This window comes from Spodoptera frugiperda, chromosome 23 (genome assembly GCF_023101765.2).
Source record: "Spodoptera frugiperda isolate SF20-4 chromosome 23, AGI-APGP_CSIRO_Sfru_2.0, whole genome shotgun sequence".
Taxonomy (NCBI): domain Eukaryota; kingdom Metazoa; phylum Arthropoda; class Insecta; order Lepidoptera; family Noctuidae; genus Spodoptera; species Spodoptera frugiperda.
The window spans coordinates 2208687-2236205 of record NC_064234.1 but is presented as its reverse complement, the minus strand read 5'-3'; the positions used below and the strand labels follow the sequence as shown (position 1 = coordinate 2236205).

Below are 27519 nucleotides of genomic sequence, written 5' to 3'. Positions count from 1 at the left end.
ACATTTTGGTTCTACATTTTGTAATTGTTGAGGAAAGATCCTAAGGGTTTTTCAGTACATAATAAAATACAAGCGATTACCGTTAATCGAACGTAACTCTTTAAGATAACGATCCAATACATTGTACATCGTACATTGCTTCCTAAGACACGAAAATGTAAAGCAATTAATATAAATTACAAAGATACAACGCAATGTAGTGCAGATACTGGGAATACGATGAAAACACCAACACATTATGGCACGATGGAGTTTCTAAATAACATTATCACAATCTGTAATTAGAGGGCGCGCTTGACCGCCGTTAGATCAGTAATTAGGATCTGCGCAAACGCACGCACCGCTGCGTAGGCGCAGCACACATAAATATGGGCGGGGATTGCAACCATCGAGAGAGAGGCAGAGTGCCCACTTCATACTGCACTAGAATTTGAGTACTTGGTTAAGTAGCTGAGAGGATATTCCATTTATTTATTTGAGTGTACTTTACGAAGATTAAAGTGAATTTCTTTCAATCGGAAAAAGTAAAGTGCACATCACATTAGTGCCAACTGTTAGTCATGCAAAATTAAACTTATTGGCCATAAAACCCATTAAAAATGAAGTTGTATAATGTAGATTTTCTGAATTAATTTTGATATACCGTCCTTGCTTCTAGTGTACACTGTTTATTTGTTTCTAGTTATGATATATTATCATTAAGATTGCAATTGTTTACAAGGTAGGCAGGGTACATAGACGTATTAATTAACTTTTGTACATAGTTACGACATTTAATTTATTTCTTCGGAATATGCCAAGGATTCGGCGTCGGTTAGAACAAATAAATTGGTTTTCATTGGTTACAGATGACATTAATAAAATCGTAATTGTATGTGGCATACCGTGGCCCGAATTCGCGACGTGTCCCGATTTTCATGAGGTCGTTAACTCATTCTGCGAATACTGAATTTATAGGTCGTAATCAGATCTTGTTTAATGTTATATTTGACACAAATAACTGGTCTGTGCAATTGATGGTCTTCCACGAAATTGACGTTAATGAACTCTATATGTTTTGAATTTTAGAACAGACGTTGAAACTAAAGGCACACTGCTTTAATCAGAATAATGATTTAGAATTGGCATTAAAAATCCTTTATTTTCTTCTAAATCAATTCAATAAACGAAACTACAGATTTAATGAAAACATTTGTGAGGTGTCCCGCGAAAGATACATTGAAAGGCATCTTTAACATCAAGTCCTTCCTATGTGTTAAAAGGTTCACTAAACCAGTGAAATGGGCAAGGTGGTAGAAGACCACTTTCGAGAAGGTGATATTAAACGGCATACATCATTGTCAAACGGGTCGATAACTTTGTTTCTCAGTTAATGAAACTTAGTAGTTGAAGCCATTGACATCGTTTTACTAAGTAACGTGGCGGGTGCGACAGGCAGGCTGGGCTGGGCTTCCACTATATTTATAGTAACGGTGCTAAATTTAATTGACGCGAAGCCCTCGTTCCGGAGGCTGGTGTGAATCATCGTCAAATTGTGCTGTGGAGCAGGAGAGAAGCTTAGAGGACCTATCCTACTGTCTTTTCTAGAAACTGTAGCAAGTAAGGCTTATGGACATAACAGTGCAAAAGGAAGAGTATAGGACAATCAACAAAAAAGTGCATTGCGTGAAAAGTGTAAATACTTGGATTCGGATGACTGAAAGAAAAAGACAAAGAATACTAGTATAATCAGCCTGAGAAAGATATTAATTTTCAGATTGTAACCTTAAAATACGAGTAATAAAGTTACTTTAAATCAGTTCTCATAAATCACTACATCTAATTACCATCAATATTCCAATATCCCGCCATGGTGCTTATAACTTGCACCAGCTCTAAAAGCTTACACCATCTCCTCCATCTTACAGCGTTTAATTAGGTCTAACGCGTCGTCGCCCGCCGCCTGAGATTTATGGCTCGAAGTCTGGCCGGTGCTGGCCGGTGCTGGCCGACTCTGGTAGACAGACGCACCTGCTCGCCTTTCGGTATTTAGTGCCAGATAACGGCCACAATAGATGGTCCCGTAATGGGGGGAGATAGTGGCCATTTTGGGAGTGCTATCGTTTGTTTATTTGGCTTTTAGAGGGAGTGTCTGTTGTTAGCGGATTGTGACTCGTGGGGCAATGTTTTGGTAAAGAAATGTTTGTTTATCTATCTAGAAAATGTCGTTGTGGTCGTGGACTCAGGAATAGACACAATACAAAAACACGGTTTCTCAAACCCTATGTTAATTACAATCCGTATATTTTATTTTGTTCCAAGATTTCCAACATACCGAAACATTTTTACACTTGTGTACTTAAATAGGTTTCAAATAAGAACATCAACGCATCTGCTTCCAATCAGAAACAGTAATGCCCCATCACCCAAAATTTTGCCGGAGTGTTGCAATAATTTTGTAGCTGACTAACCTTTGGTGTCGATGGGTGTAGGGGCCGCTAGGCTTGGGATCTCTGGCTGTGGTGGCTGTACCCTGGGGCCAGGCCAGGTGGTGGTACCACCAGAGCAGTACCTGGGCCTGCTGGCCTGACAGCCGTCTGCTACATCGCGGAGAGTTGATGCATCCGCTGAGTACTCTGAAGTTGAAGGGAGAGACATTGTAGGAACAGAAGTGGGTTCTATACATGCCCCACCTCTTTGAAAAATAGTCACTGTGCTATGTGTTAAGACTAAATATAGAATAGAAATCTAAACTTATTGACATTGTTAATAAAATAGTGCGTTTAACAAACGTGTGGTGCAAGGAAGGTTCAAATAACAATTCAAATAGTGCTTACTTCTTGTTGTTGATGACTGCAACAGACTCGCTGTTTGTCCCCCAGGGAACGTCGCGTTTCTCTTATGTCGGCCCTGTGAACAATAGAAAGGAACCTTTTATTAATAGTTCGAAAGTCACAAGATAATATATTTTCTCGATATATAAATCTAGAACCATACCATCCACATTCGCAAGTAACATGACTCATTACTCCATAAACCATCCAATTACACCCTAAACCCAAGAATTCAAACGTCGGTAGCATCCTCATTAGATCGCAAAAATCCTCCTCCCAACAGTTGCCCGTTTCACGAACGAGTCCTCAATTGGCGACTTCCTAACAAGACCGCATCGACCAATTAGTTAAAGATTTCTAATCGACATCTCTATCGGCGTACTTGGTGTAGTTTCCCTGACCCCACCCATCCTTGTGGTGGTACTGTGGTAGTGGTATGTGAAAACAGTGCCGTTGTCGATGGCTATCGTTTAATTGTTCGAAAGCAGATGCCTAACAAACTGGTTGAAATAGAACTGAACTATTCGAACTGTTTGAACGCAAATTGTTTTATGCGACACTCGGTAGTTGGTTGTTGTTAAGTAGGTTAAGAATAATAGTTGTTTGTAATTTACTATTTAGAGTCCATTCAATGTTATGTTTGTGTTTTACTTTTATTGTTATATCTAAGAGGCGGTAGAAAAGATCGAAATTATAGAAAATTTACTATAAGACTTAATTATAAGTCAAAGTCAAAGTCAAGACTATAAGACTTAATTATAAGTATTATTGCTATGTTAGTAAACTAAAAGAAAGATAGCAGATGGAATCATTAAGCTATCTTTACCAACGAACAATAACTAGACGAGAGGTGATTCTATCACACTCATTTGTTTTTCTTCTACTCATCGACGTGCATCGTTATTATTAATTCCTCGCAAATTTTCCATCATTTAGATCAACAATTAGTTTATTTCGTAAAAGCAAGCGTTTGCATTTAAAAAGGCTTTTTAGCTACGAAACATCTACATAAACCAACCTAGAATGAAATGACAATTCATTTGGACAAACAAATGTTTTAGATAACACAATAAAGAAAGAAAGAAAGTCAATCACTCTTACTAACAATTTCAACAGCCAATAATACTCTTTCTTAGCTTCAAGTAAGACAAAGACAATGGCAATAATTCTTCTCTTTAAGTACAAAGATTTATCACAGATGTCGCTTCGAGCGATATTCGTCTTTTGACGGTGTTAATCGGTCTCAATGGATTAATTGGCAAATTACTTGGACTGGACACACTCGTAATGGATTTATCACAATTGCGAACATACGACAATTGGCAGTCGCTGGTGAAATTTTGTTACTGTTGCTTATGTTTGTGTTGGTAGAGTGAGGACGCTGTTTTTAATGGAGCTTTTTGCTTTGATATGAAAGTTTATGAGTTTAGGTACTTGGAATTATGGTACAGAAAAGTATTGTTTTTAACATTTCGAAGTATGTATTTAATTTGAGGAGTTGGAAACTACCGTATTAAGGGACTGTCATAGGACCTTGTGGTTTCGAAAAGCACCCGACATTCTTAATTTTCTGTTTAAGAAAGACTTGTTATATATGTTTAATTCAGTCCGTTATGTAAGTCAAAATGTCATATAAATTACGTCGAAGAATCAATATTAAGTCAGTCGGTATATCAAAGAGATCAGTTATAATTACAAACGCAATTAAAATCATCTGTCTACATTTTACAGCTGCACACAGACTGCACGTTTTAGCAAAAGAAAGAAAAACAACAGCAAATATCTAGACTCAGACTCTAGACTTAGACCACAAAAAAACAAAACGTCTAAAATAATTTATGATCGCAAAAAACGTATGAATCATCTCAATAGAGAAATATAAAATTAATTGTTTGAAATATAAAACAATAATAAAATTGGTGCGCCGGCGCCGCTTGCCCCGTTAGCGCGTTGAAATCTCGATTAAGGCTCGCGGCATACTTGCGACTGCAGTCGCAGTGAATGAAATTATAATATCAATATTAAGACTTTTAGATTGATCTATGGATTTAAATAATGTTGGTGGTAAGGGACAAAAGTATAGATTGGAAAAACTAATCTTCAGCCTAGTTTAAACAGTTAATAAATACAACTACACTACTGAGTAATAGGTATCGAACATAGCAAAGATTTAAGCTAACTTTGATAGATATGGTAATAAGAGTCCAGTCTGATTTACGTTCTACAATTTTTTGTACAAAGCAATGGTAATTATTATAGGAAATGGTGACTGACAGAAATAATTATGAAACAAAATAAACATACTTATATTATAATTTATCTATACAAATAGTACGTACGTATACAATAAAATAATTACCAAAATCCGGTATTCTGTAACCAACCTTAAAGGTCATTGAACCAGTCAGATTTTATGAGGAGTCGTGATAAGACGTGGGAGCGGATATCAGGAGCGCAGTGCAGCTTATCGGTATACGTAACATAATTAACTGTTATACACTAATTAAGGAAGCAATTAATCACACAACTTGAAAACATCTTACCAATATACCAATAAATGCATTTAATTTTACACCACAGATAAAATCTTTATTCCGATTCCCGCCACAATTGACAGCTTGATTTTTTTATTTACGAACGAATGAATGTGTCATTCATGTTCTTAATTCGAAAATTAAAATTATTTCCAGCCATTTATAAAGGCATAGCGCCTCCTTTTTAACGTTTATGGTATCTCGACCTAGTAATTATTAATTCTATGCGTGGTGATGTGGTATTATATTTAAATACGATCTGTAATAAAATAATAATAGTTACGTATGTGGCGATGACCATACAAGATCGCTGCGTCAGTCTATCGTCACTGTTATAAAATGCGATGAGAGAATCGTGGACATTTCTTTGGGACATCCTAAAAGCTAGAGACAAAACTATTGGTCGGTCTATGGGTTGCTTTCTGAAATACCTAAAAATTATGTATTACAAACGACTCAATTAATTTTAGTGAATGATTGTATACAGACAGTTAGAATTCCAAAACGGTTAATAAGTTGCTTTTATTCAAATATTTGATTTCTATAATGGTTTTTTTAAATCTGTAATCAAAAGCTAATCTACATTCCTAAACATAATTCAATTCTTATTTGATAAACGTACGTAAAAACCAAAACTGCATACGTAGAGATTGTATCGGCTTATCCATGTTAATCCAACCGTATCATAACATCGCATTTGTAACTAGACGCGATACGGCGCCGGTCAATGACCTGCTCTTGATATTATGTATTGTTATATGTTGGTACCTATACGTAGATAGTAATTGGTTAGGTTATTTACAACTCACATATTTTTGGGTTTTATAAAGGGGTGATATACCCTGCAACAATCAATAGTGGCTAGATAATAGATTTCCTTTACATAAATTCAAAGTCATAATTTCAATAAATCCTTAATTAATTAGGCACTTAGGAAACGTCAAATTGGATTATCCGTCAGTCTGTCTGTCAGTTTTGTCAAGCGTAAAGAGAGTTTGTTATAATATCTACGCTTGGCGGATAGTTTGACTTACTTCAGCTAGAATGTATCTGATTGGTCTCAGCCAAATGCTTAGTTCTTGAGTCGTCTTTAACACTATTAGAAGGAAGACTAGAATCGGCGACAAATTTATCCTATTCTATCATAACCAGAAGGCTTGAAATCATATTATTTCTTCAGAGGTTTGCTTTGTCCAATCGAGAGGAAGGTTTCAATTAATTACCATCTCCGACTTGTTACAGATTACCATGGGCCCATTTAATTGTATCAGATGTTCCCATAAACGGCATAACATGAACATTTTTATACCTTTACAACCAACCAATTATCTTAATTTCTAGAATCACATTGCTTCATACATGTATGAAGTTCTTTTATGGCCGTATTCTCAAACACTATGATTCTCTCACTCTGATTTTTCAAGTAAGATAGCGTACCTCATTGGTGTAACAATAACTAGACCTTTTTTATGGAATATCAATAGGCCAAACGAGCAGCCGGGACACCTGATGGTAAGCAAGCACAGATGCGTTGCTGGCCTTTAAAAAAGCAATACACCCTTTTCTTCAAGGTTTGAATGTCATATCGGTTCGGAAATAACCTCGGACTAAACTTAAGCTATATATGTGGTGCCTACGCCAATGGTAGACTAAACGTAGTAGTTATTTTTAAATACAGTAGATCTAATACTAAACTCAACACCAGATTATAAGCAATTCCTGTGATGATGTATTTGTAAAACTTAACAACATTGGTATCGTAACGAGAGCCACAACACTTACGCTACAGTGAAGTTTGTGTATACGGCAGATAACACTAGATAACCATATGAACACACATCGATATAAACTCGAACTGTATCGAATATTCTCTGACCACTACCCATTGTTGATGGGTTGAAGTTGGTCGTTACCGCCGGATGTTAATTATGGCGTACCACCAATACATGATCGATTTGACACGCCATACATCGCCATGGGATAACCCATACAAATTACATAGACCATGTATTAGTTAGAATTACAAGTTATGTGGTATTTTTATGTTCTATCTGTTTATATTGTTTGTCAAGGATTTTTGTTGTGTATAAAGCATTATTATGATATAAGTCATAAGATAACATTATACTTGTAATTCTCCGAAGGGTTAGTCAGGGATATCCAAAATACTCGTCGCTTGTTGTCATATACTTAGATAAAACGAATTAAAGTTTAAACAACAAATGAAAGTGGTAGCAAATACGTCATTTCTATGTTTAAAAACGTACCTAGAAGTGAAATTACGCGATATTTCAAATCGATATATCTTTCGAAAGTATTTGTTTCTGTAAGAAAATAAAACATACGTGTCTAATATTTTAAAATAATCTACAAGACAGACATCAAAATAAAAATTAGTCATCTACCCTATTATGATAGAAAAACGCTGCATGTCAAGACTGCACAAACCAAATCACACATATCCCCATAATAGTAAGGTTTTAAATTTTATTTTATTTCCGTATTCTTGAAGATACCGTCTCTGGTCCGACTGGTCAATTATTGGCCACTTCTATCATTGCGCTATCCACATATGGCCAGTACCACCATCGTATTACTATGACTCTTCCGTATGTCGGTAAAAAGTATTAAGTTAATTGCAACAGGTTTATAGCAAGGAGTTATGATAGGAATTGAATTTCATGTTTCAATGGAAACCTTTTTATGGATGCCGTTTTGTAATTTTAATTCTTTTTTTGTTGAAGTGTGAGGTTGATTTTTTTTTTGTTGAATGGAATGTAATAAATTATATTTTTTAAAGAAATTGCGTTTAAATATGGAACTATGATTAGTCCTGTTGTTCGCTTTTCTCAGATATTATTAGTTTATTTAAAAAACTGTAAATGATTGATCAAATACGAAGTATCCTATATTTTTTACGCAAGTTTTAATTGGTAACCATGTAAAAACAAGGGAAATTAAGTTATTATTTCGGTAAATTCATCTCGATTTTGGTTTTTATTTTATAATTATTATCCTTGTCTGCATACAAATAATTGATATTAATTCGTTTAAAATTGGAAATAATTGTACCTAAGTCTAAGTTAATATTAATAAATATTGAGGATTTATTTTACGCCAATTAATGCATTAAAAATATCCTTTAAGTTAATTACTTAATATCCTTTTTTGGATATTCTAAAAACGTTTTTTACAGAAAATATTCGAAAGACGATAAATCGTCTGTTTTTCCACAGACTGAATAAGCAAATAAACCAAATGGTACCGATCTATCACAAAAAATATAATGAATTTCAAATTTCAACCACCCTGTATAAACCAAACACATAAATCCGACTAAACAAATCATAAAAGGTGACCCATTTCCTGAATTAGAACACAAGTTTCTCCTGAACTCACAATCAACAGAGAATGAGTCACAAACCATGCGCGGGCGCAGCGAGTAACTTGATCCTGCGCTAATTACATCGCCCCATTTGATGGAAACTGGGCCAATCGCACAGCTGCAACCGACCGAGATCAAAGGAATCGATCGGACTATTACAACCAATTGGAAAATTGGAGGAATTGTCTGTGACTTTTGGTCTAAATGGGTCTTTAGATGCCGCCGCATAGCTCCGTGGTAGAAGGGGTTATTTTTGGAATTCCACACACTAATCGTCTAATGAGTGATTAAGTATAAGAATTAGTTTAATGTCTATTAGAGCTTCTATGATCAGACTGTACTTTTCTATAACGAGACACATATATTTTTTAATACAGTTCAGAAAGAAATCAATTTTAAAGTAAACAAATTTAGCTTTTTTGTTTTGGCTACAATTAAATTTAATCTTTTACATTTTCATATATTATGTGCAGGGGTACCTAAACCTATATTATTTTATTGTCACAAATGAACTTAACGATATGTCAATTTGTTATTAAGAAGAATAACAAGCATCCGTCAATCTGTCTGTATATTAGTTCGATTCGAAAGTATGGAAAAGCTGCAAGAGTAACACCGAATGACGTCATAGCGTTTCAGGAATTCGTTCCATTGAATAAAACAGCGTGGTGTGGTGCAATTTTAATGCAATACCATCAAATTAGGTCTCATGGTGTTTCGCAAGGCTTTCATTATTTCCTGATACTGACTCATGGTTTGCCGGGAATTTAACTGTCAAAATGAACCGTTGTAATGATATGATTAATTGTATGAAATGAGATGAGTGGATCGGAAAGAAGGGAAGGATTTTAATGTAATTACCTATTATAAAAACTCTGCCGTTACTGGTAACAGACAAATGATGCCTAGCCAAAAACTGCACGGTTGCCGACTGCCGCGCAACGTGTTCGATTCCCGCACAAAGCAACTCATTGTGTGATCCACAAAATATTGTTTCGGCTCTGGATGTCATGTGTATGTGAACTTGTATGTTTGTAAACGCACCCACGACACAGGAGAAAATCCAAGTGTTTTAAAAAAAAATACTGGCAAGAAGAAGAAAGTCAAGGAAAGGATGTAGATTCCTTAGAGAGTGAAGAGTTTGTGAAATACCTATGGGAACTAGAAAACTTCTTGGTGTCGTGTCGTGGGCTTAAACTAGTAATAAAAATATGTGTGCGTCTATCGCGAATCGTCTATCGAGAGATGAGTGCTATCGAGAATAAATGGGAAAGTATTTACTAAAGGAAATCGAAGTATTAAAGTGTTTCATATCGCTGTTTCCTGCCATTTATTTACTTTATAGTTTTTGCAGGAGACAAATATTATGTCATGTAGATAACATGTAGTAAAAATAGAGAAGCTAAATCGGTACTACAGAACCAAGTCATCAAGGCTGGTTAAAGTAAGAATTAGGAAAAATGCTATTGTTTCAGAATCAACATAAATATTCTACTGGACATAACACAAAACCCGAATCGTCAAAGGAAAAAAAAAACACGACTAATCCGGTTAAAACCAGTATAAAGTACAGTACATACAAAAACTAAGACCACAACTACGCACGTATCTAATAAACGACACAGCGACACCTATAATTAAATTCTCAGTACCTAGGCACCTTTTTAAAACACTAGTCTTCTATGCAGAGCTGAGATTGCTGTACCAAGTCCACGTACAGCCATTATTAAATCTTATTGTAAGGTATGCGGCGAAACAGGATCATTTGGATCCAAGGGCGACGGGAACCTGTCGCCTGGTCGCCTCGCGTCACGGTACAGTCAGCCTCTTTGTTGGTGGTCAGCTAACGTGAACCCAGTTGTGATATGTGTGGTGTGTAAGTGATGTATGCTTGGGAGTATGGTGTAGGGCTAGGATGATGTAAGAAGGGATAAATGTAGGTATCGTTTTTGGTTTTTTGAGGGGTGTGTAAAGTTGTATAATTTAGCTAAAGCAATTAGAGGAATCTTTGTAATTATGAGTATTATTTACATGTTGTGTTGATCGTATCGATATTATCATAATTTTCACTGATTATCGTCATTTTCAACTGACTGTACTTAAAGATGCGCATGCGCAAGTGCCTCAAAATAAACCAAGAAGATAATTTGGCGTGACAAAAAAATTAACAAATAAACCAGACACATGAACGTTGTAAAAAAAATATCAATATTGATTTTAAGTCGAACGTTCCCACAAAGGAAATACCTGCACAGAATCGATTCCAATGTAAATTAAAATTACCCGCACTTTATAATTTGTGTCGTATTAAATCGACCACATCGAGGTTGTATACCAACATCTTATTATACGTAGGAAACGCCGGGTCCATTAACATAGTCTATAAAATTGCGTTGGTTCATAACTTGCCCAACAATTTGCGCCTGCGCAGCTTTCGCTGCAGGAAGCACACGTCTTATTACACCTCGATTGGTTGTTCGTTTAGAAACATGCTGTTTCGGCTGCTTCCATGTAAGGGATGGTATACACTGGCTTAATAGAGATTCAGAAAAATTGCCTATTTGTAAACCTCCTTTACTGGGGGATATTTTAAGGCATGAATTTGTAAGCAAAAATTGAGCTGTATAATTAAGTTCTTTGTTTACAATTTGGATTAATAAAACCATTTGGTATCACCATGCTGCATCCCATGCTGAGTGCTCATCAGAGAAGGATCCAGAAAAATAACAAGCATTTTAAAAATACCTACTATTTACTACGGTACGTATTTTCAAAATAATGCTTCTCCATTAACATATTTGTGCCATGATTTCTACGCTAGTACGATTATCCTACACAATTTAATTGTGAATTTTAAGTGATAGAAATAGGTACTACTAGTTTTGCAAGATATTCTATTTAGTGTTATTGCAAGCATATGTGTATGAGACTGCAGTTTAAAGAACAGGGTCTTCGCTTGAGGTCACATGTGTATAAGGAATATAATTGGTTTCCATTTTAACACATGAACGACAACATATCTTTGCAATATGTTTAAAACTTCGAATCATTACATTCTTGAGTGAAAACAATGCTAATTTTTATTCAAACATTTTTTGTGTTTGTCACGTATAAGCATACAAATTGAACGACTTAGTTTCATGATCCACTGTTAGGACTTAAGACTCCTGGCATTTTCTTTTGCTTCATGTCAAGCAGCCTTTACCTAGCCTAATACATTTCCCAGTACACTTAATTTTCTTTGCTCCCAATAATAAGGAGGTGTGAATACCGACATTATTGGACACACTTCTAATACCTGACGGAGGAAGTCGGCAATTTTACAGATGCTTACTCTAAGCAAGCGCTGTATGAGTACGTAAACACATAATTGGAGAATGACCTATGCTTGATAAAGGCCGATCGAGTTAGCCGACTGCAAATTATTGAAGGGAACCGTTTACGAAATTATGGATTACCTAGTGTAGGTAATTCTTTATTCGATGCCTTTCAAGACGGAAGGAGTGTTGTGGTATGGTTCTTAGATTAGCGTGGATAAGTCTGCTAAAATTGATGTTTAAAAGAAATATTTAAGAAACTTTGCAGTTTTAACAACCAAGAACCGCTGTCATTTAACTGAACGCGGAGATTAAACAGGAAACAGGACCTTCTGATGTTCGGAATCCTATTTTCCTAATTTCTAATACAATTCAGAATTGAGATAAATGCTAAGAGGATGGATGACTGCAACAGCAGAGATCACATATTATTTTACATCTAACTACATATATTCTCCAGTAGACACTAACCTTACTCCTCGGGTACACACTGAGGACGTCAGACCACCACCGCGCCTCCTCCCGGCAGGTTCCCTTCACGAAGGTCACTCGCTCCGGAGCCGTGATGGCCAGGCTGTAGGAGTGCCCCGTCACGCTGTCTGCCTCGCTCACCTCCAGCACTGTCGTCATGTCGATGCTGGCCTGAGGGACTGTATCTGGCTGTGGGAGAAAGAAAGGTAAGAGTTAGAACAGGTTCTGAATTTCTTTAAACGTGTGGAATCCTTTTTGAAAAAGGTAATTAATGTTCACACTTCACAAGTTCATTCAACGCAACAATAGCGTTTTGTCTGATTCATATTTCTTTGAGAGACGATACTTCATTGATTGTCTATAAACCTTAATGTTTATGTCAATTCAATATCGTCCATAGTTTTCTTGAATTGATTTGAGTGTAGCAACGAATCAACCTATATATAATTTTAGTTCGTCATTTTCTTTATAATAATGTAGCCCCTTATTAAAACAAACTGCTTCACATAAAAAAGCACTATAGATAACACAAACGGTAAGAAAACTAATCACCAATCAGACATCAGTGGACCAAGATCTCAATCCTAATCCAACTACTTTTTAACTTGACGTGTTATTAATGGGGGGTATTAAGGGAACAGCTCCCGTTCTTATATGAGATATAAGCAGAGAAGGTGCACATTTCTCCAAGTCACATTTCTAGACCAATATTATAAGTTAAAGTCTATTTAGTTGTGTGAACATATTTCATGGAGAGTCCAGCGATTACTTAACCCTGTAAAGCGGTCGTTATGTGGCGCTTCTGATTTTAATTAAGCGTTAAAGCGGCTTAGGGTTTTATTAATTATGGTGTTTGAGATTATGAGGTGGATGGTTGAATTATTTTTCTTGTTTGATGTTTAAAGTTGGTTAGGGAGACTGACGCCACTGTCTTTATTATATTTATATTATAACTTTCATAAAATATACTACATTAATTGTTATGTTATTTGTTGGTTTACTCAAGTAATTATTTGACGGGGAACTCGATTAGTTACAATTCATGCTAGAGGCTTATATTCAGCAGCATTCCACGACACACGACGCGGTTGTTTTAAAATGACTTAGAACGAACTACATTAATTTTATCATTACTTTTAAAATTACTTCGAACAAACCATCTGTTTAATCTATCTACATTAGTAATCCATTTAAAAACTAGTTCAATTACCAAGCATTTAGACCTTGCACTCCACAAACTTGAACCCTGGACTTGCAGTTAATAGTCTAGCTCTGTAATTTAGTAGTTATCTCCTGACCTAGTGCTTATCCTAGCGGTATGCTAATGCCTAGATCTGTGGCTAACTGAACCTAACTTATGAATGATAGTCCATAAGCGATATCATGGATATTATTTGTTTAAGGAATAGACGGACGGAGATAAATAACTACGATTTGTACATCAAAAGAAATGTTAAAGCCAATCGCCAATTATTATCGATATAAATGTAGACTTTATGCTATAACCGAATTTTAAAAACTATCCGTTCTGGATGTCGGTTCAAATCTGCAACCAAGTATTAATTTAAGGTTATAGAAAAACCAGGATCATATCCAGCTTTTACAGCAATTACGTGAATTAAAGGAATAAAATTGTAAAACCAATCAAACAACTTACTACAAGATCGTAAAAGAAACAATTTATTTAATAAATTAAATAAATAATCATTTTATTACGTCAATAATAATATTTTATTTCGATTAGCCGTCGTAAAGGCGGCCATTACCGTAGTTCCTTTTATGAGTGTCGCGACTCACCACTATGCGCAAACGCAGGGATACGAGTAAGTTGACGAGCGTCGCCCGCGCATCTGTTGGCCGGCTTCTGCGCCTGGGCAACGGTACTGAACGACCAGCACTTGTCGTAATGTCCTATAATGTACCGGCTTATCAGTATCTTGACGTTTTGCATACGAATCGACACTTGACACTGACAGCTATTTATTTATTCCGATTAGCAAATGCCCATAATAGAAATAGGATATGATTATTATTATTAGGTTTGCAGTGAAATGGTCGGGGGAATATTCTCTCGTTTTAGCTGGAAACTATCATTGTAACAGTTATAACTTTTGTGAATTACGATTTGAGTTGTCATTGAAGATTTTATTGGGGATAGGGCTGTGATTTATTTCAAGCACTTTTGTAATGGGCTTTTGTTTGAAACCTGCATTAAAACTATAATTATAATTTGAGTCTTATGGTGTAAGACTCAATTTTTGGTGTACTTTCGAAACGTTATGAAACATTCAATTTGATTCTATGATTGTCTTGTCTAAACTCCAGTATTTATCTCAGCTTACGAAATACGTAATTCTAACTGCACTTTGTTGCGCCTGCGCCGGAAAGAGACAAAACATTCATTCAACTTCAAATAAATAATATATTACAAAACTGATTAATGTACAGACATTGACAATAACATGGTCTAATTTGATTTATTGAATAACTTTCGCCGTCTCCGCAAACGATTTGATTTGAGAGTTCAAATGCGCGTGCGCACCGGTCTATATTACGTCATTATAACTGTTGCTATAGTAACGCGGTTTGTTGAAGGGAGATGTAACTGTCGATGATTTGAAGACATAATAAATGTAAGCAACAATACTGTTTACTATTTTTGTTTATATTTGTAATAACTAATAAGTGAAGTTAAGCAGTACGATAGTTTAGTAGACTAAGTATTTTATTTATCTTCTCAAAATATGATCAGGTATCAAGGGTCTCTGGTAGCAGCATCCTTTAGATTTTCAAGATCTAATTGAATAATCGTTTTGGTGAATTTTTTTATAAGCCTTTATAAGTGGAAGGTTTTTTTTCAGTAGTGTACGTTCTCCCGCCGATGATGTAGCTACAAGTTATAGGTATCTTCGTCCTATTCCTTCAAAGAATACATGGATTATGCATTTATCTATTTCACAAGGATTAAACGTTGATCAATCTTCAACGTAAACTACAGTAAGATAGCGATTTGTGATTCCTTTTGTACCTAGTTTTATGGTATCTCCATAGTTTAATAGTGAAATAAATAGAAGCCAGGCATTCAGCCGGGAAAGCTATGCTGTAAAGAGTTATTATAGAAAGATACCAAATGATAGAAAGTTGAGGAAGGCAGTTTCACTTGTTGGAGCTATTATTATTGGTGACACTTGACGGCCATACTTGCAATTATGGTGTTGATTGAATTTCTCTAATTGTTGTTATTGTGGAATTAATGGCTTCCTATAAATACTGGATTTAATGTCTGTGGTTAATAGGTGTAGTGTAGTGTTCGTGAGTAGAGTTAAAATAATGTAGTCGAAGTATGTACCTTGTTGTGATTTCCTAATTTAGACTGATACACAAATCTAGCATTAAATTGTAATAATATATAAGTTTAGTATGTGCGCAATGACTTACACATTTCCCATACCGTGGCAATCGATTAGAATTCATTTAGAACGGATGACTACCAGGTAATCACATCATAAAAAAGCGATAATCACAGAATAAAATTGTAGCAACTTTTAAGAACAATTGCGATTTACTTCTATCATAATCTGATACTTTCAACTAAGAATCTTCTTCCAGAAACAACTGAGCCAAAAAAGCATTCCTATGCAACATTCAGCCATCATTAAAACACAAACGATATAAATAGTCTGTGCATTCTGTGCAGTCTGTGCTCCTGCTAATGATGCACAGGTTAGCAACACGATGCTCCCACAGCCCGGAAGTTACGTCGTTCGTGACGTCATAAATCTTATAGTGGAACTTGGAACAATTAGCCTTGCACCTTTAACGGTACCAACCAGCCTAACGTGACCCCTCATTTGTTTCCCGATCGCAATAATTTGGTTCAGAGCCGGAGGTCAACGGTTCTGGTGGTGGTGTAGTTGCCACATTATAGATTTGTCATGCTGACTGTACCGTTGGGTGTCGAGATGATTGGGTGCTTGTGTTGGGCCAAGTTCGATTAGATGGTACTTTTAGTGGATGTAAGTGAAAAGTTTCACGAAGAAAATTCGGAAAATATTGTGAGTAAGGGCTACTTAATCACTCCTTGTACTGGTAAAGAAAGTATTTCTAAATAGACATATAATAAGAATTTAAAAGTGATTTTATTAATAACTAGTATAAAAATAGCTCTGCACAAATACTACTGGTTTTCACACAAAATTAACAGCTATTGACAGGATCCCCATGCCTCAAAGAAGGGGTACCCTCAAATACCTTCATTAAAATCCCCACACAACTCAAACTTAAGTGTCACAGAATTTAACACCGTTATATAGGTTTGTCGCCCACGATGCGCGTGCGCAGCCCGCGATTATCCCTAGAGTTATGGACCTCACGCACGCAGTGCCATCACCCTGGGGTTATCGGGGGATAATGGATCAGAAACTCTGGGGACGGAAGACAAGTAATTTATATTTTAACGGGTCGGAACGTGATAACTGTTTAGAGAAAAATAAAGCCTAAGTCCAAAATTGTTCGTTAGTCTGGATTCTATAACTCACTAAGATTTCGAATATTAAGTCTTTGACTGCCAATAGAAAACTGTTGAAGGCAAATCCTTCGCTAACGTCAGTCACCGGTGACCACCAAGGCGTTCAATGTGTAAAGTTAATTTTTAAATATCTAGTTCAGAGGGGCTTACTCTTGAATCCAAATCCGATCCAATACTCTTGAATTTTAACACTAGCGGCCATCGCATATGTATTGCGTGAGTGTTGAATGCACTAAATGGTATTGAGTTTGGGATGATATGCGTAATCTGAATGCTATATTAACAGCTACGAATGGGGTAATGTAAACTGCTATAAGCTCAGGTCAATTTAAACACAAGTAGACCTTGTTAGGGCAACCTCAATAAACCTGACCAGACCAAACTAATTGTGGTTACAGCAACCCTTACAGCTTGTTTAATCTAAACTCTATAAGCCATGGTAACCAGTGGTCTATCAGTGTTGCCCTATAATCGTGTTACCCCATTTATAGGGTAATACGTTAACTTGGCATCGCGTCCGCGTTTCAAAGATTAGCCGTTCCGTGTTAATCAGAGATTGCGGTGTCGTTCGTGTCACTTGGGCTATTTGCGCGTGCGCAGGTTTAGGGTTGTCAGTTATAAGTTGTAAGGTAATAATAAAAATACATTTTTAACTCTATTTGTTACTGCTCAACTTGTTTCTAGAACATTACCAAAATTTCGTTACCTACATTATTAAACATTTTAATTCAATCATAATAGATAACTTACATCTGTTAGCTTTCTTCTATGTCTGAGCTTGACCTGTTTTACTAATCAACTGAAAAGTTATAGGACAATAAAATATAGTCGCTGTATACTAAAATATAGTAAAGAACAGCACCAGCTACGAACTAACTTGGATCTTCTGCTCCAATTAACACACACGTGACAACCCTGACAAGAAGAGGCGTGGCCGTCGTCGTAGGTGGCGACACACGTCGCGGCTATGTGGACCGCGTCTATGCAAGTCCGTCTTCTTAATACTATGTTTGTTTACTATAAATACAGGCTTCGGTTCGAACATAGCTCAGTAATTATATTGGATACGGCCGGTGACATCTAGAGTAATTGCTGTTTGATGCGATCCAAGGTGTTAATTTTTATGGTATTATTTTAATTATAGAGCTTTATCTTTGATGGAGGACGAATTGGAATTGGGAGAAATTGACGGCAAGCGAAGATAGAGATGAGACAGAGAGTAAACTCTTGCCTAGATAGTTTTAAATAACAACACCCTTTGTGCTTTCGTTACCCGAGGCCCAATTACCCCCTTCCCAATCTTCCCAGATTCCCCAACAACCCTTAAATCCCTAAAGGCCGCGCACAAAAGCAACGCATTTGTAACACCTCCGGTGTTTCGGATGTTTATGGGTGGCGACGATTGCTTACCACCAGTGGTGCGTGGTGATCCGTCAGCTCGTTTACCGGTTCATACCATAAAAAAATTAACCTGGTGCCTTAAATTGAATGGGTGCAAATCAGAAATCCAGCTAAGTCTTCAAAATCTTTAGACATTTAAATGATTTTATTATCCTTTAAAAGCGCAGTTTACTGCTAAAATAATAGACTTTATTTTATCTAACGGTGGTTTAAGCTAGAGATAGAAAATGGTGTGCAATGAAGCATTAAACACATAAATGGGGCAGGCAGTGGTGCAGGTACGTACGGACGGACGTAACAAAAATTGTAGCTAGCGGTGCTGAATTCACCGGCTGTGACGGACTGACCTAAAGTGGTGGGGTGCGAGTGCGAGGATATAGCGGGTACGGAGACTGAAGAGCGATAACATATTTATTTATAGTTTATTTTGTGCAAATGTGTTGAATATTTAAGTAATATAATATAATGAGAAATGTATGGTATTCTGTGCGAGGATTTTTAATTGTTTTAAATTTGAGGATTCTGAATTTAAGGTACGCATTTTAATTTAGTTCTTAAATCAGCATTTTCAGACTGTATTTGGGTGCACCACATAAACAAAAACCTAATTATCCGGCACCCGGTTATCTAAAAGTAAAAATTATCTACCATCCAATTTAAACAAACAAGTAATAACAGATTAACAACCCCGCTACCCGCTGTCACTGGCACCACACCCGCAACATTTCCCGAAGCTTTGTTTGCATTACAATATTCAGGTGATATCTATAGTTTTTGCGTGTCTAGCGGTGCGCCTGCGCCGGCGGCCGATTCGGATCGACAACTAAACTGGATCTGCGGTTACATGTAGATTGTATGAACACCGTTGTCTCACTAATTTGTTCGGTTGGGGAAATGGCGAGATTTATTTGTGCAACGGTAGTTTGATTTTCCATTGAGTTACTGATTTGTTATGATTACGTTTCTATATTTGCGTGTCGGTCAGCGATAATGGTAAATTATTGGCATTGGGATATGATACTGTTAGGTTTCGCTATCAGAAGTGGAGCGGTTTACATTTTACTGTAAATCTAACCTTTAATGCAGCCTGCAGAAATTGTTAGTGAACTAGTTTAAGTTACGTATCCAAGTACAACTTAACTAACTTAAGCACACACTACACCGGGAAAACTACGGCTAGCTTCTGCCAGCGGATTCGCCCGTGGGATAAAAAGTAGGTATCCTATCACCCAAGTCAGTTTATACTCTGTCTGTATACCAAATTTCATCAAAATCCGTTCAGTAGTTTCAGCGTGATTGACAGACAAACATCCAAACAAATAAACTTTCACAATGATTACATTATATACGTTTGAAGTGTGATAGGCCATTATTTATCCATTTTATACTTCGAAATATAACAAACAAAGACAATAAGCAATATCATATACAGATACACGAGCAGCTGAACAATTTCAACGCAATCTACTTCTGCCACAACTTGTATTTAGACTTTCCCTTGAATTCACAAACAAGAACAAGTTTTTGCCTCAAAATAGTGGCCAGGTGTTGACAATGTGTTAATGTACCATAAAAACCCCATAAACTGTAGTACTGCGAGCTATCCACCATCAGTTATACCATATTTGCTTATCTCGACTAGTTTTGTTACTATAATTTGTATGTGGGTTTATATTGCTTACATAATTCATGGTTATGTGGCGAAAATAACTAAATTGTGGAGACTTCGACCACCTGGTCAACTTGGACAAAGAAAATTGGTCACAAATATAACATAAAGTCACGCTTTTTAATCCCCCAAGATGCGGGCAGAGATGCACAGCAAAAACAATACAATGCAACATTTACTGCTTATTACCAATTGAGTATTGAGTTAATAGGGACTGAGTTAGTTTTCTTAGTCTATACTATGCTAGACTCTGTGCCATTTCATTTAGTATATTTCTAAAAATCCCTGTTCTTGAAATATAGTCGACCTACTAGTCAAACCCGCTCCTCACGTCTCAGGGAAAAAACCAAAAAATAATTGAATTTGCCAAATATATCACTCAATAACAAACCCAATATTAAAACCGAAACATTATTAAACAAAATAAACTTTCATAATCAAAAAACATTAACGATGACACGGGAGAGTTTATCATTCGATAGATAAAGATCTCAATCGATTCGAGAACTCGAATGATTGAATAAATTCGATTTTTTAATCGATTCGTATTATGTATGAAGCACCGCCCATGATATGTATGATTTATGTTATCAATACGATGAACAGCTATCGATAAACTTTACTTGACTCACTTTCACGAGAAATTTTCTGATGTAATGTAATGTAATTATATTTTTTATATAATATTGACTGTAATGTTATTTATCTGGTGGTGGTGAGAGAAACTGAAACATATAATTACGGTATATTGGTTATGTAAAATTGTCATGATGTGATTATTGAAGAAAGAGAGGTAAAAGTAATTTTATTTTATTTTATTGAATAGAACGTTACAAGAAACCAATTACACTACACGATACATTATAAAAATTAAAAGAGAGAAGAACATACATACATACATATCGTCACGCCTTTAATCCCCGAAGGGGTAGGCAGAGGTGCACATTGTGGCATGTAATGCCACTATGTACACCCACTTTTCACAATTTATGTAGTAAGTCCCATGTAATAGGTGGTGAGCCTATTGCCATATACCGGGCACATTTCCAGACTCCGTGCTACCACTGAGAAATTTTCGAAAAACCGAAAAAAGCCCAGTAATACTTCGCCCGACCCGGGAATCGAAACCGAGACCCCTTGCCCGGCAGTCGCACTTGCAACCACTCGGCCAACGAGGCAGTCAGAAGAACATATTATACAAACTAAATACGATAGTACTTGTCTTGGCCCGAAAAATTAAATGTTCGGTCGAGCCAAAGAGAAAAGAACTGGAATGGATATAGCATTATGATAATTCAGCGGTAATTGTCCTTTTTAAAACAATTTGTTATGGATTATCAAAATCTACGCATGATTCTGAATTACGAGACTTTAAAGGTCTTTTTTTTTAAGGGGCTGAAAATCATCCAATGAATTCTTTCAAGGCCAAGACGAGAGGGAGTGTCAGACTCTTAGTGACTAAAAACCACCCCGTTCCTACTCCTGCATGTCGAGCCGGAGCCCTGGTATACCCGCTGGATAAGAACTTGGTTCATTCATGGGATCAAACTTTATCAACCCGTCGACGCACTAGGCACTGCAATTAGTACAGCATCAATGACCTTAAACCCTTCAATTCCCACAAACAGCAAATTTAAACTCATTTAAGATCATCTCACACAATGATCTATATTAAACTGCATTTAATTGATGACTTGCGCGTGCGCATGTGGTACGACACTCGGCGCTTGATTGCTTATTGTATTGTAATGGGATGGCCATAATTTGTTGGTAAGGAATGGTTTACATGGGGACAGTTTCGAGTGCTGATTACTAATGAAGATACTCTTTTATGGTTTCAAAATTTTGTGCTATTGACCACGATATTCGTGGTTCGATTCTATAAAGGCAAAGTTAGATTTAGAATTCGAGTAACTTCTTAATAACTTAGTCATAGATGTTTAGTAATAGATTTACCCCTTAATAGGATTCTTGCCTTTTCTAAAATAGGGGTTCATTATGATCACATTAAAATTTGGTCAAAATAAGATCTTCCCCCGTCATCATACATCGATTTCCTGTACCATTTTATTAAAAATGATCCCCCACATTCACAATAAGCTCCCATTCAAATCAGGCCACACTATAATGACGTAGTATCCGGCACGGTAATTACTGTCCACAATAGCCCATTGTCTGTGACAGTGCGACACTTCCGGCCTGTGAGAGCATCCTGCGCGTGCGCACCTCATCCCAATGATCGCTATCGCGTGCATTGTTTTGTCGAGATGGGCGTTGTTGCAACTTCTGTTGTTCCGTTGTTGTTGTGGTGAGGTTTTGGACCCTAATTATGGTCAATTATGAATTTTCAAGTGTTATTATTGGACAATGGGTGTTGCGGATGATTGTGATAGCTGTGATGTGATGTGAGTTGTTAACTACATAGTAATATAGTCAGAGTATGATAAAGATAGTTAAACGTGGACTAAATGTGTATTGATCTAGAATCTAAATGCAGTGGCTCTATCTAGAACACCAAACTAATATTACAGTTTGTAAGTAATATTTTGGTCCCATTTGTCAAACACTTCTAATTTCTTCCAAAGACTTTACAAGCACAGTAACGAACCAATAACTCACAACTAAAGTCACCTAATCTCCACTTCAAATTGGAAACATTTTAACGAAACACTCGTGCGTCGGTTAATGGCTGACACAGTACTGTAAGCCGATTATAGAGGATCAGCTGATCACCAGGTAAGCAGTAAACGATGCCGACACTAGTGTAGAGGGGCTTACTTTACTTACTGGCTATCCTAATACCTCATGGTACCCTGGTAGGTATAATCCTTGAGCACGTGTTTGTCGTTTTGTCTACCAAAAACAGTAGTGACTTTGGTATTGTTATGTGAAGTTCTTTGTGATGGTAGGTTGAGAGAAAATACTTTGATTTATGTGTTTTGGATGGCTATTTGTTGTGTGAGGTTCTAAAATATGTGTTATTTTTTTATAATATCCGTAGTGACTTGATGCTTAGAGTTGACTTAGATCAGCCTTAGGGGCGTGCAATTGAAAATGCCTAAACGAGGTGGCCGGAATGACGCTGATAAAGCGACATCAACCACTTTTCGGCCACCTCGGTTTACCTATACAGGTTTGGATGAATACGATTTGTTATCTGCAGAGTTTTTGCAATTATAAACATGCAGTTATTATATTTAATTGGAAATTAGAAACGTAATCTCGGCAGTTATTAAACAAACAAAGTTAATCCCTACTTACACAGCGGCAAACATGACACCTCGTAAACACCACCCTTTTCTGCACCGACTACTCGATATTTCACTAGAGACCAGCCACAATTATCGATTAAATTAACATCGACTCAAGATTCGAAAGCCAACCAATAAAGAAGATCGATAAGCGATTCGAGTAACAATCCGATCTATTTATTAAAATACTTCGAACATTTGTAAAAATAACGAGATAATGTGTATCGATTAATCGATTGTTTATCGGTAACGCGTGTGGTCCGCTAAAAGCATGTTAATTTGAATTTAATTTAAAAATAGCAACACTGATCATTGTCCAGTAAGTCTTGCTGTAATTGGACGCAAGATAAAGGGTAGTTTATGAGATGAGTGCACACTTACGGATGCAAATGCGTGCGTTAACGTGTGTGGTATGTGTTTTACATTGGGAAAATAATTGTTAATGTTTATTTTCTTGTCGACTGTTTTATGTGTCGCCAGCTTTCCTGTTAGATTCCTAGTGTTACCAGTAGTTTATTATAAACGTTTGCTTATTATAGCATTCTTGGCATTTATTAAATCTAGATATATTTTATGCCAACCCGCATTGAGCAAGCATGGTGATTAATGCTCAAACCTTCTCCTTGTGAGAAGAGGCCTTTGGTCAGCAGTGGCCACTTATAGGCCGATGATATGATAATGTGTGATGTGAGATATATTATATGCTCGTTGTAAAGTAAAAGCATTAGTATGCTTGTCCCTTATTTTAAAGGGTAACTGGCATCAATGTTTTACATCTTGTTAACAATCCTTAAATTCTTACTTTATACCGTACTACTCGATCCCCTATCCGTTTGACGACGTCAGATAATAAAAATTCATAAAGTTTATAAATATAAAAATAAGATTAGCATATCGAGCATCTATAGGAACCAATATGAATAGTAAAAACACCTCTATTTCATACAACAATAAGGTACATTTTGGCTTCTCAATGCATTTTTATAAAGGCGATTACAGATTCATTGTAGTATTTATGTAGCGTTGTGTTATCCTAGTTTTAAGGTCACCGGTAGATATGTATGTAAAAATGTTACCATTTGCAAAGATAAGCCGGTAAAGAATATGCTGAACACATCGAGATAATGTTAACAGTTCAATTTATTACTTTGGACCTCATTTACTTTGGTCCTTTGGAAAAAGGAACCAGTAGAAATGGAGTTATGCTCCTCCACTGTACTTACATTGGTAAAGCCTTGCTTTGATTTGTTTTATTTTATTTTTATTTGTTCAATACCAGAAGGCATCAGGGAATTGCTTATTATAAGAGTTTTAACTTTAGTTTCCATATTATCTAGTTTTTATAATTTTTGGGTATTTCTTGTAACGGAAATTCGAGGTGTTGTGGCTACTGATCTAGAAAGGTGGTTTGTGCCTTACACCTTTCATCCCCGAAGAGGTAAGCAGAGGTGCAAATTATGGCACGTAATAATATTGTACAATGTTTATCAACTTTCCACCATTTGTGTTATAAGTCCAATTTTATCGAAAAACCGAAAAATGCCCAGCAATGCTTTGCCTGACCCGGGAATTGATCCCAAAACCTCTTGCTTGGCAGTCGCACTTGCGACGCCTCCACCAAGAAGACAGTCAATAAACATTACGTTACGTTCATAAACTTGTATTATCAATTTCTTCGAGACTTTCCAATTAATACAATGTTCACATTACAGCAATTTTATGACTAAACCACCTTTCCTCGTATGAATCACAATAAAACGCAATAAACGCTAGCATTTATGATTATGACCATTTCTTCAAAGCAATTAAATAGACACTCGAAAAGAAAGTTAGCGCCGCGGATTTCCGGCCGTTCATCAATTTCGGAAGATCGACTCATCATTTTGATTTTTAAAAGATTCTTGTGTGAGATTTGTTAAGTGTTATATATGTATATCTCAGGATAGTACCAGTATAGTAGGTATAACTTTAAAAATATTAATAATGAAATAAAGTGAAACTATGCCTTCCTTTTTTTAAGTCAGGTAATATACGTAAAACCTCCTCTTAAGTCTGAAAAATACTATGTTAAAAACCGCATCAAATCATTTCAGCCAAACGTGAGACTATCGCACACAAATATACATACATGTCTAAATGAGAACCTCCTTTTTATTGAAGTCAGTTAAAAAAATGGTAAGTATCCTCATTCACTACCATGTCAAGATCCTGAACAGTGTCACAGAGTACACTAACCCGTTTTTTCCACAGCATGTGTTATGCAGATTGCTAGCTCACAGTTTACTTAGTAACGCAGGTTGAGTTGGCTGTGTCGCTTGCCCCAAGCGCTAATGATAGCTCGGATGCTGGACAAGGTATAAGCGAAGACACTCTTGACATTGCATGTGAAAGAGTGTTCAGAGACATCAAAAGTTCCATTAAATATCATAAACTAAGCGAATTGAGTGCAGCGTAGGACGTCCACCCACAAGGTGCAGGGAGCCGCTGGATGCAGGTCGCTTCCAACCGGCCTATCTAGAAGTCATTGGGGGAGGCCTATATTCAGCAGTGAACGTCTTATGGCTGATATGATGATGATGATAATGATGACGCGAATTGAGGACTTCTTCCTTTTTGAAGTAGATAAAATAGTAAACGAAAATGGTCACCGTAACTAATTAATGTATGATATCTAAATTCCAAATTGATGAGGAAATTTGTTCAATTTTCAGCGCTGGCAACTACCTACTTATTTACCTCTATTTACTCAAGTGACTACACGCGAGTTCAGTCGCTACTCCCTTCTAACTTGCAGCCTTACCTAGGTGCGCCAGCGCAGGCCACAAGACCCGCCTTTTGCCGTTTCCATGACGACGTTTTAGAGTGAATGCCGACTCAAATCACTATTTATTAACCATGTTATTTTGAAACTAAACACACGCTAAGGAAGCTCGTAAAGGTCTTACTTGGTTATTCCTTGATTGGCAACCGCATTTATTTGCTTAGAGCCGGCGGAGTAAATTATATGAACTTGTTTCCTAATGCTCGTCTTCCTAGGTCTTGGGCTTGTTGCCGCCTGTTCCGTGTAACGAGTTTACCTCATTAGCTAGTTATGAAGTTCCTTATTTTGCAAAGTTTTAACGGTGTTTCGATGAAAACTGTTTTGGAGCTGTCTTGAATAATGGTTGAAAAAAAAAGTTGCTGTTTAAAATGAAAATGAAAAAAAGTTGTTCGAGTTTTCGCAGAGTTAAACATTTCATTCTTTGTGTAAAAGGAAGTGAATAAAAAGTTTTTTTTAATAAGTAATAGAGAAACAACATGGCATCCTAAGCTTTCATTAATCAATGTAGGTACCATTCGTCAATTTCCAGCACTAACAAAAACAATTCCAAATTCCTATTACAACACTAAAACGCCATACTTCACGAATCGATTCTCGATTTTACATCGATAACAACAAAACATTCGAACGTTGGTTCTTAACGATAATATCGAAGTGTCACTACACTAGTAGTGCTAGAGTTGTTACACAGATTGTTATCTTGAAATAGAGCTGGGCTTAAGTAGACACTAGTTACTCGTTGAATTCACATTTGTATCGAACGTAGCACGATTTGTGGGTATTATTAGAGCAGATAGTGAGAGATGGGTTTGGTATTCGATTTAGTTAGTTACAATTTTTTGTTGCTATAAGTTAAGCATGTCTAATGCTTTGAATCTCCAAGGGGTATTTCCTCTAGGGTCTTTTTGATTGGCAGGGTCTTTTTGGCAAAAACCGGCTGTAGTTGAAGGTGAGCCATGTACCGAATGTGTTCCAATGAAAAGCCTTCCTACAGTCTTGGCTTTTAGGCGTGCGCGGATTGCGACGCCCCTTACGTACGGGTCTAGTTCTGGTCGGGCGGCGAGCTACCCTTGCTCGCCGTCCGCAGATCCACCCGCATTTACGATGGTCGGAGATGGTCGCGCCAGACTCTTAGGCCTAAAAACTAGACATAACAAATCCAAATATTTTTACTACGCAGACGAACAAAGCACCTTGGCAAGTAACTTTCTTAAATACTGATTAGATTTGACAGTGAATGCACAAACACGTCAGTCAAAACCATCAGGTAATGGGTCATTGTCAGTCGCACGGGGTTCGTATTCCGTGCGGCCACGAGACTAATCAAGT

General features: G+C 36.6%; 1 protein-coding gene across 5 annotated transcripts in view; it reads right to left on the bottom strand.

Moving 5' to 3' along the window:
* The window catches only part of LOC118266911 (protein outspread), a 266463-nt gene that overhangs the window by 15790 nt on the left and 223154 nt on the right, over positions 1–27519 (bottom strand). For 4 of the 5 annotated variants that reach the window (XM_035580548.2, XM_035580549.2, XM_035580553.2 and 1 more), the window contains exons 4-6: positions 12521–12709; positions 2817–2889; positions 2451–2615 (exon numbers count right to left, since the gene is read on the bottom strand). In XM_035580548.2, coding sequence (XP_035436441.2) covers positions 2451–2615; positions 2817–2889; positions 12521–12709 — 427 coding nt within the window. The remainder of the gene's footprint in view (positions 1–2450; positions 2616–2816; positions 2890–12520; positions 12710–27519) is intronic. The other variant, XM_035580551.2, reaches the window with a different exon arrangement.